A 15,472-nucleotide genomic window follows, 5' to 3' on the forward strand; every position below is an offset into this window, starting at 1 on the left:
TCGTACCCTACCATCCCTCCTGATAGGGACGACAAACGTTTTGATGGCTGGGCGAAGAAAGTGTTTTCTTCTGGTGGTATGGCGCTTCAGGCGGCCAACTCCATTTGTGCCTTGTCTCATTTCACGCACACTCTGTGGAACTGGGTTGCATTAGCGGCTGAACATATTCCCGAAGGGGACGAACGGGATGGTTTCCTTGCTATGGTCCAGGATGGTAAGGATTCCATGTGTGAGTCCGTTCAGTCGGGTTTGGACTTAGCTGAATGCGTCAGTACGTCCATGGCAGCGAGCACCGTGATACGCAGGTTTGCGTGGTTGCGGAAGTCGGGGTTTGCTCCTGATGTGCAGTCCCGGCTCCTCAACATGCCCTTTGACGGTGAACACCTTTTTGGCAGCAAGGCTGACGAGAGCCTTGAGAGGTTGCAGACCTCAAAAGCTGCAGCAAAGTCGTTGGGCGCTGCAGTTCGCCAACCTCCGCCTTTTCGTCCTAGGGGACAGCAGTGGAGGGGTGGTTCCTTTCGCTATTACTCGTCCTTCAGTAAAGCGAGAGGAGCTGGCAGTCAAAGAGGCCAACGCAGGGGTACCAGAGGTGGACGACAGGGTACCCGTGGTGCCAAGGCCACTCGGGCAGTTACCTCTTTGCCCTCAGGTAACGCCGCAGCCGCTCCCACTCAGTCATGAGGCCATGTCCCATGGTTCGCCGGTTGGGGGAAGGCTGGCGCAGCATCTTGTAGAGTGGCAGGCCATTACCTCAGATGTGTGGGTTCTGGAGATCATAACCCACCGCTACTGTCTTCCCTTTTGGCACAGGCCTCGCGACAATCCACCAGGGAACCTCTCTTTGCAGCGTCCGGATCCGCTCCTTGCGCAGGAAATTCAAGCCCTGCTGGAGAAAGGCGCCATAGAACTGGTGCCTGTAGCGGAGAGGAACAAGGGATGGTATTCCCCTTATTTTTTGATTTCGAAGAAAGACGGGGGATTGAGACCCATCATGGACTTGCGTGGTTTGAACAAACTCCTCAGGAAGGACAAGTTCAAGATGGTTACTCTCTCTCAAGTCCTCCAGGCCCTTCAGCTTCAGGACTGGTTGGTGTCACTCGACCTCAAGGATGCTTACTTCCATGTGCCGATCCATCCCAGGCACAAGAAGTACCTGAGGTTCGCGGTTGGCGCTCGCACTTTCAGTTTCGGGTCCTGCCGTTCGGATTGACCTCCGCCCCGAGGGTTTTCACCAAGCTCATGGGGGTGGTGGCAGCGCATCTCAGGCAAGGGGGGATTCACGTCTACCCCTACCTGGACGATTGGTTGATCAGGGGGAGCTCTCCCGAGCAAGTCCTGGATCATCTATCCGTCACCTGCCACTCCCTTCACAGGCTGGGCTTCTCCCTCAATTTAAAGAAGTCCCATTTGACGCCAACACAGCGGCTCCAGTACATTGGAGCAGTGCTCGACACTTCCCTGGGGCAGTGTTTTCCTCCCCAGGTGAGGGCTCTTCACATTCAGCAGATGGTGCACAAGTTTCAGCATGCCCAGACGCTCCCAGCGTTCGAGTTCTTGAGGTTGCTCGGCCTCATGGCATCCTGCATTCTTCTGGTGCCAGAGGCTTGCCTGCGGATGAGATCTTTGCACTGGGCACTCAAGACGCAATGGTCGCAGTCCTCGGGCAGGATGTCGGACCCGGTTCAGGTGCCGCCCTCGGTCGCCCGGGAACTTCTGTGGTGGATCGTCAAAGGCAACTTGGTGAAGGGGGCTCCATTTTGGCTTCCCTGGCCGGATGTGACGATCGTGACGGATGCATCCCTCACGGGATGGGAAGCTCATGCCAACGGGCTGACAGTCAGCGGTCGTTGGTCTCCGTCGGAGTCCAGACTCCGTATCAATCTGTTGGAGCTGAGGGCCGTCAGGCTAGCCCTGAAGGCTTTTCTGCCGACTGTGCGAGGAAAGAGTGTCCTGATCCTGACGGACAACACAGTGGCCATGCACTACCTCAACAAAAAGAGGGGGGCAGGGTCACTTCCTCTGTGCAGGGAGGCGATGCAGCTCGAGTTCGGGCCATCCAGCGGGAAGTTTCGATCTCGGCAGTTCATCTGGCCGGAGACGAAAACGTGACGGCGGACGCTCTGAGCAGGCAGAGCGCGATCTCTCACGAGTGGGAGTTGGCTCAGGAGATTCTCCTGGAGATCTTCGCCCTTTGGGGTACCCCTCAAGTGGATCTCTTCGCCTCCAGTGTCAACCGGAAGTGCGAAAGGTTTTGCTCGCGGGAATTTCCTCCAAAAGGAGCCTTAGGAGACGCGTTTGTGGTGGAGTGGTCATTCCCGCTGCTGTACGCGTTTCCTCCAGTCCCTGTCATCCCGCAAGTGCTGCGGAGGTTACCGAAGTTCGGTTCCCGGATGATCCTCATTGCTCCGGCGTGGGCTCGGAGGACGTGGTACACGGACCTTCTCGACTTGTCCATCTGCCCTCCACGTCGTCTTCCCTACCGAGACGATCTGCTCTCATGGGAGGGGGGGTCAGGTTCTCCATCCAGAGGTCAGATCCCTCAACCTTCACGCTTGGCTTCTGAAAGGTTGAGGTATAAGGATTGGGACCTCCCTGAAGACGTGATGGAGGTATTGCTTTCAGCCCGAAGGCCAGCAACAAAGTCTCTGTACCGTTGCCGTTGGCGTAAATTCTGCGACTGGTGCAGAGTTCAGAATGTGGATCCTTTTGCATGTGACATCCCCATGGTTCTGTCCTTTTTACTTTCTTTGGCCCACAGGGGCTTGCAAGTGGGTACCATTAAAGGTTACCTGGCGGCACTGTCCATCTTTAAGCGCTCGTCTGAAGAGTGTTCTTACTTTAAAATCCCTTTAATTTCACAGTTTCTGAAAGGGCTCACTAATGTGTTCCCTCCGTCACCTTTCCTGGTGCCCGGTTGGGATTTAAACCTTGTTCTTAAGTTTCTTATGGGTGCTCCGTTTGAACCTTTACATTCTGTAAAGGCTGTTATCTCTGAAAACTGTGTTTTTAGTTGCGGTTACTTCCGCTCGCAGAGTGAGTGAGTTACAGGCACTTTCAGTTAAGCCACCCTTCACGGTATTTCACAAGGACAGGGTTGTCCTTCGAGTTCATCCTTCTTTTCTTCCGAAGGTAGTGTCGGAATTTCATTTGGCCCAGAAGGTTGTTCTTCCGGCATTCTATCCTCCTCCGCATCCTGGTAAGGAAGAGGAGAGGCTCCATAGGCTTGATCCTAGGAGAGCTTTAAGCTTTTATGTTTCATGCATGTCCCGGGTCAGAGTGGACGATCAACTCTTTATTGGTTACGCTGGAAAGCGTTTGGGGCAAGCTGTGACGAAACAGATTTTCTCTTGCTGGATTATTTTAGCCATCTCGGAATGTTACCGCTTGGCGGGTAAGGACCCACCGGCTGGCTTGCGGGCCCATTCTACCAGGGGTGTGGCTGCATCTACTGCCCTGCAGAGGGGTGTTCCTATTCGCAACATCTGTGATGCAGCCACCTGGGCTTCAGTACATACATTTGTACGTCACTATTCCCTCGATTCCATCCGAGGACAGGATCTGGCCTTTGGCAAGGCGGTCCTTTGCTCTGCTATTTGATTGGCTATTCTAAATTTTGATTCTAAATTCTTTCCCTCCTCCTTGCTCTGGTACTTCTTTGGGAGTCTGTCATAGATATGGAATACGTCGGAGGACCCAATCCCCTCGAAGAACAAGTTACTTTCTTACCTGGTAACGTTCTTTCGATGGGATGGTCCGACGACGTATTCCATATCGCTCCCGCCCTGCCTTCCCCGCTGCAGAATTTCTTTTGCGATTGCAGCTTACGTTCCGCAAGGCTTTGTGTCTGACTGGCAGTTGACTAATGTCACACGTTCTGGGAGAAAAAACTACAACTGAGGCTACGGGCGTCGTGCGTCCTACTTATCACATCGGATGACGTCGGACGTCGGAGGAGGTCCTCGACGACGGCGCATCGACGTCATCGACACAGGACGCAGACGCCGAAAAAAGTTTCTGAAGCAGCACAGCTTTGGTGATTTCATGTCATAGATATGGAATACGTCGTCGAACCATCCCATCGAAAGAACGTTACCAGGTAAGAAAGTAACTTGTTCTTTGCACCACACAAAAATTCTATAAATTTGTATCACTCTGACTGACAGGCCTGCCTAATGAAAGCATATACACACATTAATTGTGAGGGACTCGTCCGCCGGCTTTGCTGTTGTGCACGTGCAAAGCACCCGAAATAAACAGTTTCTCCAGTTGTAGGGGTTCCTAACCAGTTACATCCCACTTGCGTGTTGGTTCCAGTGAGGGGCACAGCCAGTCCCAGGGAAGGGGTCTCAGGTGCAAGAGTAGCTTGGGTCCTAGATGTGACGGTGTTCCAGAATACCTGTTCCGAATACCTAGGAACGTAAGCCGTTGTGCTCTATGTACTCGTGATTCATAACTTGCATTCTTTCCATTTTAATAATTTAATTTATATTGCATGTTCATTATCAAAATAAATGCAAGTATACCATATGTTGGTTGAGTTTCTTCCAGAATTAGTTCATAGTGTGTCACATAAAGTTTGAACCTGAGAGGGGAGGGGGTGTATTTGGGCTGGTCCCAGAAGTAAGCTCACACCCTTTATAATACACAGGGTTCCAAATTACGCTCAGACAGAATATCTCAAACATGGTTACACCTAAAACTACATTACAAGGGTGATCATGGGGACCTGAATATGTTGCATTGCGGTGTGTTTAGAAATGACATGAATTAAAAAGAAATTCTTATGTTTTGTCAGCTGACCACTTGACAAAAAAGCTAAGACCTTGAAACATGTTCATGATGATTACAAGCATGGATTGACAGTAGAATTATGAACATTTTCATGAACTTAATATAAGTTATTGAAGACAATTTGAGGAAGCTCCTTACTTGAATAACTTGCGTAAGTGCGAGAGGCTATACAAATTTGACAATCCCCATTTTTCATTGTTTGCTACCTGGAACCCTGCCAGAATGGTGTCATCTATGGCATTGATCAATAAAGGATTAATAGCTATGCGGACCCATCCCAATTACATACTATTACTATACAAAAGTGCCTCATTAATAATGTTGCAAACCTTTTTAAAAAACAGGTAGCGTCTCCAAACTGATGGCTCTTGGCATTCATGAAGATTCTGTCTGCAGATTGTGGTAGGTCAGAAGGAGTCATTTTCAAAAAGGTTTATTGTAAAATAATAAAGAAAATGCCTACCTCTCCCCTATCCTAAGGCTTTGCCTACATATCACAGCTAAACTATGGTGCTCAACGTCAATGGTGAAGTCCAAAGTAAACGTCTGTCCTCTGTCCAAACCTAAGCTGTTATGGCCCTACCACTTATACTAACCAACTAAAGACCAGGAGAATAGCTCCCTTCTCCTGGATTGCTTTTCAGAAAAGTTCTCCTCGGTACAGGATCTTCAGATAATCTCTTGCAATAAGTCCTTCAGTTCTTTCCAGGGGCTTTTCCAATCCTTTCTATTTTGGTTCCTTTGATTCCTCAAATTCCTCTCTAAATGTCCTCTGACTTTTGACCGAGTCTCTTAATGTATATGGGCTTCACAACCCTTCTTTCCTCTTTAGGACAAACAAATCTGTTCCCAGAACAACCCTCCTTCGTGTTATTTATATTCTCACTGAAACAAGTAGGCTAAGCCTTTGTTTGACTCCTGCTCTTAAGTCCCTGAGTGATTTTCACTTTTCTAATAATCTTGCAATTCTCTTGGAAGAGTAGTAGTACCCCAATCTTTATATTCAGTTTTCTGGCACACATAAGTATGATTGTCCCATTCGTCTTCCATGCCCCTTTCCCCGGTTCTCCCGCTCTCCCCTTTACCTTTGGTGTACTGGGGCTGTGTCACTGAGTTGCTGTTTTCTTGTTTCTGCTCCGCTTTTAGTCAGGACAGCTTCTTGGTTTTCTTCCATTCTCTTGTTTGACACGTGTTGGTGTCTGTGTGTAGTATCGGCAAAGAAAGGCTTCTTCGCTCTCTCTCCCCTTCTTGGCCACCACCTCTGATGCTGTGTTCCTTCTGAGATTCTCTTTGGATTGACAGACTTGTCCTGGTCCGGCCTCTGCATGCTTCACTTCAGGAAGTCAGGGTTGGGGCTCCTTTCCAGTCTCGTTCGAACACCCCTCCAGGGACCACCAGCCTCCGGAAAACCTTTCTCAATTCTGTTCTCCAGATAGTGCACTTTGTCTCTCCTTCTGTTTGCCGATGTGCAAGCAAGCATTCTACCTGAGTTACAAGTGTCCCTCTCACAGCCGGTTTGAAACTCCCAGGTCTCTCTTCCTGCTTCTCTTGGCACCTCCCACTTTTATTACGCCAGGCTGGGGCTTTTCCGGCCTCTCCAGAATGTCCTTCCTTTATGTTGGAAGTGGACTCTTCATAACTCCTTTAGGTTTCTTTGTCTCAGTGATTGACAGACAGGTATTCCTTATCACTCCTATGATCTTACTCTTCACAGTCCAAGGCTGATACCTTTCTTCTGTTGTTACATTGCAATAACAGATGTAAGAGGAGTCTAGTTGTCTTTCAACTGATAGGGTTGTACTTGATATTTGAGAATAATGACAAGGGAGTTCCTCAGTGGAAAGGGAGTCTCTCCCTGTGAGGTCGTGCTTTCCGCCACCCGTAGGTGGAATGTCACATAGCAGGCTCACCTTACTAGCCTCACAGGAAGGGGCTCCACCTTTTGGTAAAGTGCCTGAATAAGCTGATTCGTCACAAGATCCACAAATTGTGTGCATTACCTTGTTACTTAATATCACTGACTGCAGGCAGTGTACAGTTAATTCGGTGGTCGATTTCTGATCTGAACTATGATCAAAAGCCAGGAAGTGGCCAGCCACCTTATATTATTTCAAAAGCTAAACGTTTGAATGTTGTCAATGTATTGGATAACAGGAAGTCTCTAGCTCAACAGAACAGTTTTTTCACAACAATGGATGCTATTGGTATTTGTCTTGTAATTTACTAATGTGTATGAATTATAGAGGGTGCATGATAGATCAGGTTCAATTGTAAAGAAAGTATTTTGCATTTTTTACAGTCACAAAAGATACATGCCTTCAGGGAATGTAATTCTTATTGTATATTTCCACAGTGATTAACGAAAATCAAAAGCAGCAGCTGGAAGCTGTGAGCTACTCTTCTCGCTATGCGCTGGGGCTGTTTTATGAAGCTGGGACACAGCTGGACGTCGCCTGGGCTGCTCGGTACATCACCAACAATCCCTGCATTCGCTTCATCTCCATTGATAATAAGAAGCGCAATATAGGTAAGTGAACATGAAGTATTTAATGTTAACTTGAGTGTTGTCATTCACAGCAGAGCAAGTTTTTCACTCTGAAACATGGGGGGTGCCCACTTCTATTGTTTGACTTGGCTGATGACCAACTAACTCCACATTGAAATGTGTAACAATTTCAGAAACTAACATATTCAATATACGTGTCTTAATTAAAAGTAAGAACAAGGCAGGCTATTCACTTTTTCCCATCCAAGTAAATTATTTTCTAATATAAAGGTTTCTTCAGGTGTCTGTCTATGCAGTAGGAATTGAGCATGTGCACTGCGATTCTTCCCTTAGATCCTTCTAAATGTATGCATACAACCTTTTATCACAGATATGTTGGTCAGATATAAACGTTTTGTGATCATTCTTATGTTCCCACAATGCTCTTTGATGTTATGCAAAGCCTGCCGGAACCCTCACTGGTGCGATTTTTCCACTTTCCCTTTCTCGTAGAGGTATTTTGACCTCTACGAGAACTGGAATGTTCCAGACTGTCATACTTGCAATTACAACCTATAAGGAAATAATGTATATAGTAATTCTATGTTTTTTATAATGTGCTTTGCTCAGTAAGGCAAGTGGAACATTTTTATTGTGACTACAATATATACTGAAAGTGACCATAGGAAATACAAATTGTAAAATGTTAAAAAGAGAATTTACAATGATGGTTCAATTAAATAATCTGTATTTGCAAAAAGACATTGGACCTTATTATGACCCTGCCGGTTTGGAAATAACGTGCTGGTAATTCCGTTTACAGCATGTTTCCGAACCGGCAGAGCACCGGTTTGCCGGTGGGGTGGCCTGATTTACCTGCAGCCAAAAGCTGGAGGTAAGTTAGGCACCCCAACAGCAAACACCAGCCGGCACTTTTATTACCGGTATTAGTCAGTACCGGTACTGGTAATACCAGTAATCCCCCTCATGCAGTCCCACGGACTCCATGACCGTTGTCAGCACCTGTAATCTGCTGGTAATTCTGGCAGATCAGGCAGTAAACACGTAATGAGGGCCCAGGCCTCTCAAGATAGGTTTTTTTCTGGTCGTACAACTGACAGCAACAAACAAGGTGGAGCAAATGTGCACGTGAATACACCCTCATAGAAAGAGACAGAGATAGGGACAGAGAGAATGTGTGAGAGAGAGACAGGAAGAGAGTGCTATATCGACTTATGATATGCTGGATGTAGCTATGTTTTTAAAATCCTTTTGCTTGAACATTGTCTCTTGTATATTGTATGGTTCCTTAAGCTGTATTTGTATTTTAGAGATGACAGGATTATTCATAGGATGTATTGATGGTTTAGACATAAACACAAAGGAGCCAGTGTGTCACTGGAGAACTGATTTAGATGATGCATTTACTTGTTTGGTTTTCCCTAATTCTAAAACATGATATTCTGCTCATGAACTCGCTTTCCTCAGTCTGCAGGCATACTTTGCCCACATTAAGGGCATGGACACTTGGCTCATCCTGTCAAATGGGATATGGTTCTTAAGAGAATAATATACTCAAGGGAAAAAGGCTACGGGTGTTTTGCAGATTTCTTTTCAATTTCTGAAAAAAAAGACCTGATATTCAGGAGGAAGCACCACGAATGCCGTAGAGGCTGAACATTCAGCTGACAAGGTTCACCTTAAGAGATATTTCTATTTGTAGTACTTCGCTATATCGCAATTTCACAAGGAGGCTACTTTACTGTCATCTCTGGTTCCGCATGGGTTTGATGAAACATGATAGAACATAAAACCCTAGTGGCCTGCTTGTGTGTGTCACAGAGGTATAGGACCCCTGCACTTCTTTTGTGGCTGGTTCAGATCTTTCCGATGCTGTCACTGTAGTTTGGAGTTTTCGTTGGTTTGTTCTCCCGATCTGCTGGACACATGGGGTCCAGGCTTGCTCCAAGTCTTCCCACAATTGGGCCATTTTTCTCCAGTTTTCGTTGGACCCAAAGAGCTCCCCAAAATACTGGAAAATGCCCCTACAACAGTTGTTGTCAATACTGGATTACCCGTGCCCCCTTCAGATGATCTCTTAACTCCCAATCTCAAATTCCCAGATGTACCACCTTTTCATCTCGATCTTCTTGCTCTTTCTCTTCGACGCCCCTCAATGATAGGGCCATCTTATTCTCCTTTCTTCTCTTCTCCTCTGATGGCCGATTGTATCTTTTCACCTTTCTGGATTTTACTTTTCTTCCTGCCCCGATCTTTCTTGCAATCTTTCTGACTTCTGCTCTACTTATTGTCTCTTCATCCATTCACTGTACACGCCTGCTATACTCTCACTTCTCCCCTGCAGCAGTCTTTCACCTCCTTTCTTTTTTCTCACCCTCTGTGATTTTGCTGTTTCTGTTTTTCCCCACTCTCCACTCCAACACTGTTACCAGCTCTCCTCTCCCCTCCCCACTTGCCTGTGCCACTCCTCCTCCTGTGCTCCAGCCACTTCAATGTTACCGCCTCTCCCACTCTCGACTGCTCGCTCTGCTCCCCTGCTTGCTCTTTTTCCACGCCTCTCACAGCTATTTCAGTCATACTCACAATTAGTGGCTTGACAATCAGTTCCTTTTAATATTTGAGCTATGGAAAAAACGTGAAATACATGGGTTCGGTATATAGTTTACTTCTATATCTCTTGTGATGGTTGTCATCAAGTAGTATTGTAGTTGAAAGATTAATTCAAACATAATTACAATGTGTGGACAAAAAAGTATCAAATGAGGTCAGACTCCCGCAAAATCTCCATATAATTGTATGCAATTTACATACACCTCTAGAAAGCCATCTTGATTTTTCCTTACTTGCAATTCTTAATAAAACGGACATCAAGCATGAAAGTAGTTTCTCAAAGCACCTGCTAAAATTAAAAATCAATTTCAAGCAAGAAGTTACTAAGATTAGATCAGATACAAGTCTATTTTCTAAATAAAAACAATCCATAAAGCATGTTTCGTACACGTAAATATTAAAATATGCAACCAAGCATATAAAATACAAAATCCACATCCAAAGCCACATCTAATCTGCCCCAACTAAACATCCACCTTTGCCAATCAGTGGCTTGGCACACCACCCATATACCTATAAAGCAGTGTGTATTCTTTCCAACAACAACATATTTTATCTGAACTTCATCAAAAGACCTAGCAGATACATACATACCTCATGAATCAAAATACACTCTGGGGTGCTACAAGCTAAGCAATTTGAGTATTGAAGGCACCATTGACTGGCGACAGATTAGAATAGAATGAGTCAAGATGTATAACAGAGGAGAATTGCCTAGCATTTCGGTGCTGGACTGCCCCTGGGCAGGACAAAGACCGATATGTGTGGGATATTTCTCCTCTGTGAAAGATAGTGAGCTAAAGAATCTGGGTAAGGCTCTTGTAACTGGGATTAATGTCCGGCAGAGGGACTCCCAGGACCCCCCTTGTGTTTTGCATGAATTAAGTAACTTTGTGTCTCAAACTAAATTACTAGGGGAATCCAGACATGTGGGGTCATTACGACCCTGGCGGTAGGGGGTTAACGGGGCCAGTAGAGCTGCCGGCCCTGTTAACCACCTACCGCCTCATTACGAGGTCTCCTCGCGGGACCCGCTAAGGATGCCTGGTTTTACCAGGTGTCCTTAGCGGGTCCCACGAGCAGACCAGCATGCTAACAATGGGCCCGTCATTAACGGCCCGCTGTTAGCATGCTCCCCATTCCCATTGAGCCCTATGGGGGCTCGAATGGGAATGGGGATGGGTTCCTGGAATGGGGAAATACCGGGCCCTCCAAGGCCGAATGGCCAGGTATTTCCCCATTCCAGGAACCCGGACCCGGTACCCGGAATGGGGGTAGCCATGCCGCAAATAGATGGCTACCTGCAGGGTCGTAATGACCCCCATGGACCACTTGCTCACTATTCTTAGAGAGGCACAGCTCCACCGTACTAATGAGGTCCAACCAGACCGAAACACGTGTCTTGGGTTGCTGTTGCCTAGCATTTCGGTGCTGGACTGACCTGTGCAGGACAAAGACTGATATGTTTGGGATATTTCTCCTCTGTGAAAGATAGTGATCTAAAGAATCTGGGCAAAGCTCTTGCAACCGGGTCTAATGTCTGGCAGAGAGACTCCCAGGACCCCCCTTGTTTTTTTGAAGATGCACAACATACCATGGAAATAACCCTTCAATGGTATGTAAACAAAAACATGAAAATAAATTACAACAAAGTAACTCCAATATCAAATCCCCTAATAGGAACTACGTGTTCACCCTGTATCTTCTGCAGCTCTCTGCTTTTTTAGCAGAAGTTGCCAGAGAGAAAAGATGCGACTGTCTTCCAATTTCAGAAGCAGTGATATATATTCTCTATAGTTGTGACAAATCGGCTTCCACTGTATTTGTCACAAACCAACTTTTCATGGGCAAAATAGCGGAAAGTGAGTGGTATCCTCTGCCAGCCCCGTGCTACATGGTCAGCAATCTGGTCACTGTGTGTTACCCATGCAGTGTGCCAAGCTGCCCAACATCTGTAAGTGATATATTTTCAGCTTGCTGATCCACCTTATGTAGGTCTGGAACCTGACTAAATTCAAATAGGGCTAAGACATGACCATTGGTTAGTGTTGAGATAGCTGATTACCAATGTCTAAGAAATGACATTGGCCCAGGGTGCCTCTCATCTCTCTGGTAGGACTGTGACTTTCAGAATCGGATTTGCTTGAGACTGGATGCTTGTGGAATGGAGGAAAAACCTGTCTGCCTCTCCCAACAGCATGCGTTACTTTCCCTAATTGCCAAAAGCTAGATAATCATATTGGTTTCCTGGTAGGAGCACTCGTCCTGAACAGTGTCACTGTGTAAAACAAGTGCTCCTCGCCAAGCCGGATTTTAACCCATTCCTTTCCTGGCTGAATAGTTGGTCCCTAATCCAGTATACATAAGCCACGTCTTGTACAATAATGTTGAATGCCAATTTACATGCACTCATAAGAGATTTTTTTTAAAGTGGGCTCCATAGAATTAAATCTGTCACGTGCATGCAAACCCCAAATCAATAGATCTTACAGCACTTGATATATCGATTTGGCTTTAAATAACTTTATTCTAGCCTTGATGGAGTATCTGCCCAACCTTCTCTACAAGGACTTGATCGCACCAGCAGATTGCTTCATTTTAGTTCAAGCATTGGCTTGAGGCACCCAATAGAGGTTGTCTGAAAAACGAACCCCATAAACAATCAAAGGTAAGTCACCAGCACGAGGTTGCTAATGAAAAGCTGTTCAAGCCGCTCTGCACACCTTTGCTTTGATGAAGAGAAGTGAAATACCCTTCCCCAAAAATCGACCCATCATAAAGAGAGAGAATGAGCTGCGTTTCTAAAATAAGGCCTAGCCGTAGCGCAAATTAAGTGTATTCATTTTAAATACTGGCCAATCTTGCAACACAATAAAAACATTAGGAGGGATAGCCCAAGATCTCAATTTAACCATCAGAGAAATATCTTAAATTATGTGACTATGGCAGATTGTCTGGAAATCAGTCAGAGTAACAATCATTCATTCAGAATAAAAAGCCACGTTTGCCTGCCTTACTTGCACTGCCTGGAATAACGTTTAGAAGGGATATTCCACAATTTTCAGTTAAACATCAGGTTAAACTATTGTCGCTAAAGAAGCCTGTTTGAAAAGAAAGGATCCAAAATAAATTCTTAATACAAAAAAAGGCATTTTTCCTTGTCTTGCTTGTGTTACTTGCAGAAACGCAATAAAAGGAGAACATATTAGCCATCCGAAGATAGGTCAGAAGATTTTCTTTAGGCAATCATGACTTATTTGTCAGATTGTTATATATTGTCTCCATATGGACCCGTTTATTTTTCGTTTTCTTTATTGTGTAATCTGGCTAATAAACACGCCTTAAACACAGTAAAATCATCATTACATCGTCTATATCATTAATAAATACATTATTAAAACCCAACAATTCTTATACATAAGACACTAAAAATGAGTAACACATAAAACATGTCCTATTCATTCTACGAGTTTCAGGAATTCCTCCCATATGTGTAAGGCAGCAGAGGATATGACTACAGAGTCTGCTCTAAGCAAAGTATTCCAGAACTGGTCCGAATAATTGATCTAAAGTCCATACAAATATTTCTATAGCCTTTCTATTTCTATGGACAAATATATATTGGACAAACTGAATGGAAACATAAAGAATACATGAGTAATTCTAAGTGTGGTATTTGTTTAAGTAACATGGAGTCAAGTTTGGCTCGGCACGTTTTATTGGATCTATGTGATTACTGCATATCTTTTACTGCGCAAACGGATATGTCGATTCTGTTTTTTTACCCGCTTTTTACCGCATATATTTGCAGAGGGAAACACCCCTGCAGCCCCCCTACCCACACCCCTCCACATGTTTTATTTACTTGGCCCATCGCCCTTAATATATATGGGTGAAAAGGGTATGTCGAAATTCAACATTTTCGTTTGCTCAGTAAACGTATGCTCAGTGATGAGGTGTTACCCCTTTTTATCAGCACAACATTCTGTGAGCCAACTGAAACTTTGCATTTAGGAACACATAGTTCGTTTAAGACGACGTAAATCTCTCAAAAAGAAATGCTCGGGATACATTTTTTTACAGTGGTTTTCTTGATGGCAACCAGTCGGCGACTTGGCTTTATGTAATGTTTTTGATCTGATCGATAAAGTTGGTCGTATTGTATTTTGTTCATTTTTATGATACATCGGGCATATTTGAATGACCTTTGAAAGTCTCTTGTTTCCATCTATTGCTGTCCATTGCCCTTTCACCTGGATATAACTGTTAACCATTTGGAAGGTTGACTACATCCTGAGCATGGTGTTTGATCTACCTTTTACCGCAACTGTTATGCTTCTTGTTTTGAATAACACTAGCAACTCTTGCTAATTTATGTGTATTTTAACAATTTGTAGATTCAGGTGACATTTTTTATTTGTGTGGTACTAAGTTACTTTTCTTTGATTTTATTGCACTTGATGAAGGGACCGGACACATGGCATGCAATTTTGCAATAATGTAAAGCTGTGTGATGAAAAAAGGAAAATTGATTATCATAGGAAAAAATAAAATATTGGGTTCAGTGAATTGTCTTGCTATTAATTATGAATGCCAGTGATTGGCATGACAAATACTTGTGGCCAGTAAATTCATATTTATACTTAGAATGGTGGCAGTGTGAACAACACACATAGGGGAGTCCCCCAAATGAAGCATTCAACAATTGATTTATAGGGTAATTCATAGAAATTCGCACAAAAATGGCGCACGCGGCTGGCGCACAGTGTCCCCATGCGATACACTGCGCCAGCCACGTGCGAAAAAATCCTTTTCTTCGCACAGCGTATTCATGGATTTTAGCCTCCGAAACCAGCCATGGCGCAGAGTGGCGCAGCGACCCTGCAGCAGCGCCAGTTACGCCCCCAAGAACGCCCTTGCGCAAGGAAAAGCCTTCAAAATCCCCAAATCATCGCAAAGGGGTGCGCTAGCCCTGGACCAGTTCACAGGGCTGGCAAACAGCAAACTCCAAGCGGGGAACGTGTATTTCAGTGGTTCGCGGGATGTCCCACACGCGATTGTCCTGGGTACGTGTACATCAGGGGTGCGTGGGAAGTAACACACGCGATTCCATCAGGGCACGTGTATTCCAGGGGTGCGCGGGAAGTATCACACGCAAAAACAGCAGTGTACGTGTATTCCAGGGGTGCGTGGGAAGTATCACACGCAAAAGCAGCAGGGTACGTGTATTTCAGGGGTGCGTGGGAAGTATCACACGAAAAAGCAACAGGGTACGTGTATTTCAGGGGTACGCGGGAAGTATCACACGTGATTCCATCAGGGTACGTGTATTCCAGGGGTGCGCGGGAAGTATCACATGCAAAAGCAGCAGGGTACGTGTATTCCAGGGGTGCGCGGGAAGTATCACACGCAAAAGCAGCAGGGTACGTGTATTTCAGGGGTGCGTGGGAAGTATCACACGAAAAAGCAGCAGGGTACGTGTATTTCAGGGGTGCGCGGGAAGTATCACACGCAATTCCATCAGGGTACGTGTATTCCAGGGGTGCGCGGGAAGTATCACACGCA

The 15,472-nt window shown here is 45.5% G+C and overlaps 1 protein-coding gene across 3 annotated transcripts in view; it reads left to right on the forward strand.

Moving 5' to 3' along the window:
* RNLS (renalase, FAD dependent amine oxidase) overlaps positions 1-15,472 on the forward strand; it is an 831,746-nt gene that overhangs the window by 600,794 nt on the left and 215,480 nt on the right. For all 3 annotated transcript variants that reach the window (XM_069611280.1, XM_069611278.1, XM_069611279.1), the window contains exon 5: positions 7,145-7,318. In XM_069611280.1, the coding sequence (XP_069467381.1) occupies positions 7,145-7,318 (174 nt within the window). The remainder of the gene's footprint in view (positions 1-7,144; positions 7,319-15,472) is intronic.

The sequence above is a fragment of the Ambystoma mexicanum genome, chromosome 8 (genome assembly GCF_040938575.1).
Source record: "Ambystoma mexicanum isolate Mex_15411 chromosome 8, UKY_AmexF1_1, whole genome shotgun sequence".
Taxonomy (NCBI): domain Eukaryota; kingdom Metazoa; phylum Chordata; class Amphibia; order Caudata; family Ambystomatidae; genus Ambystoma; species Ambystoma mexicanum.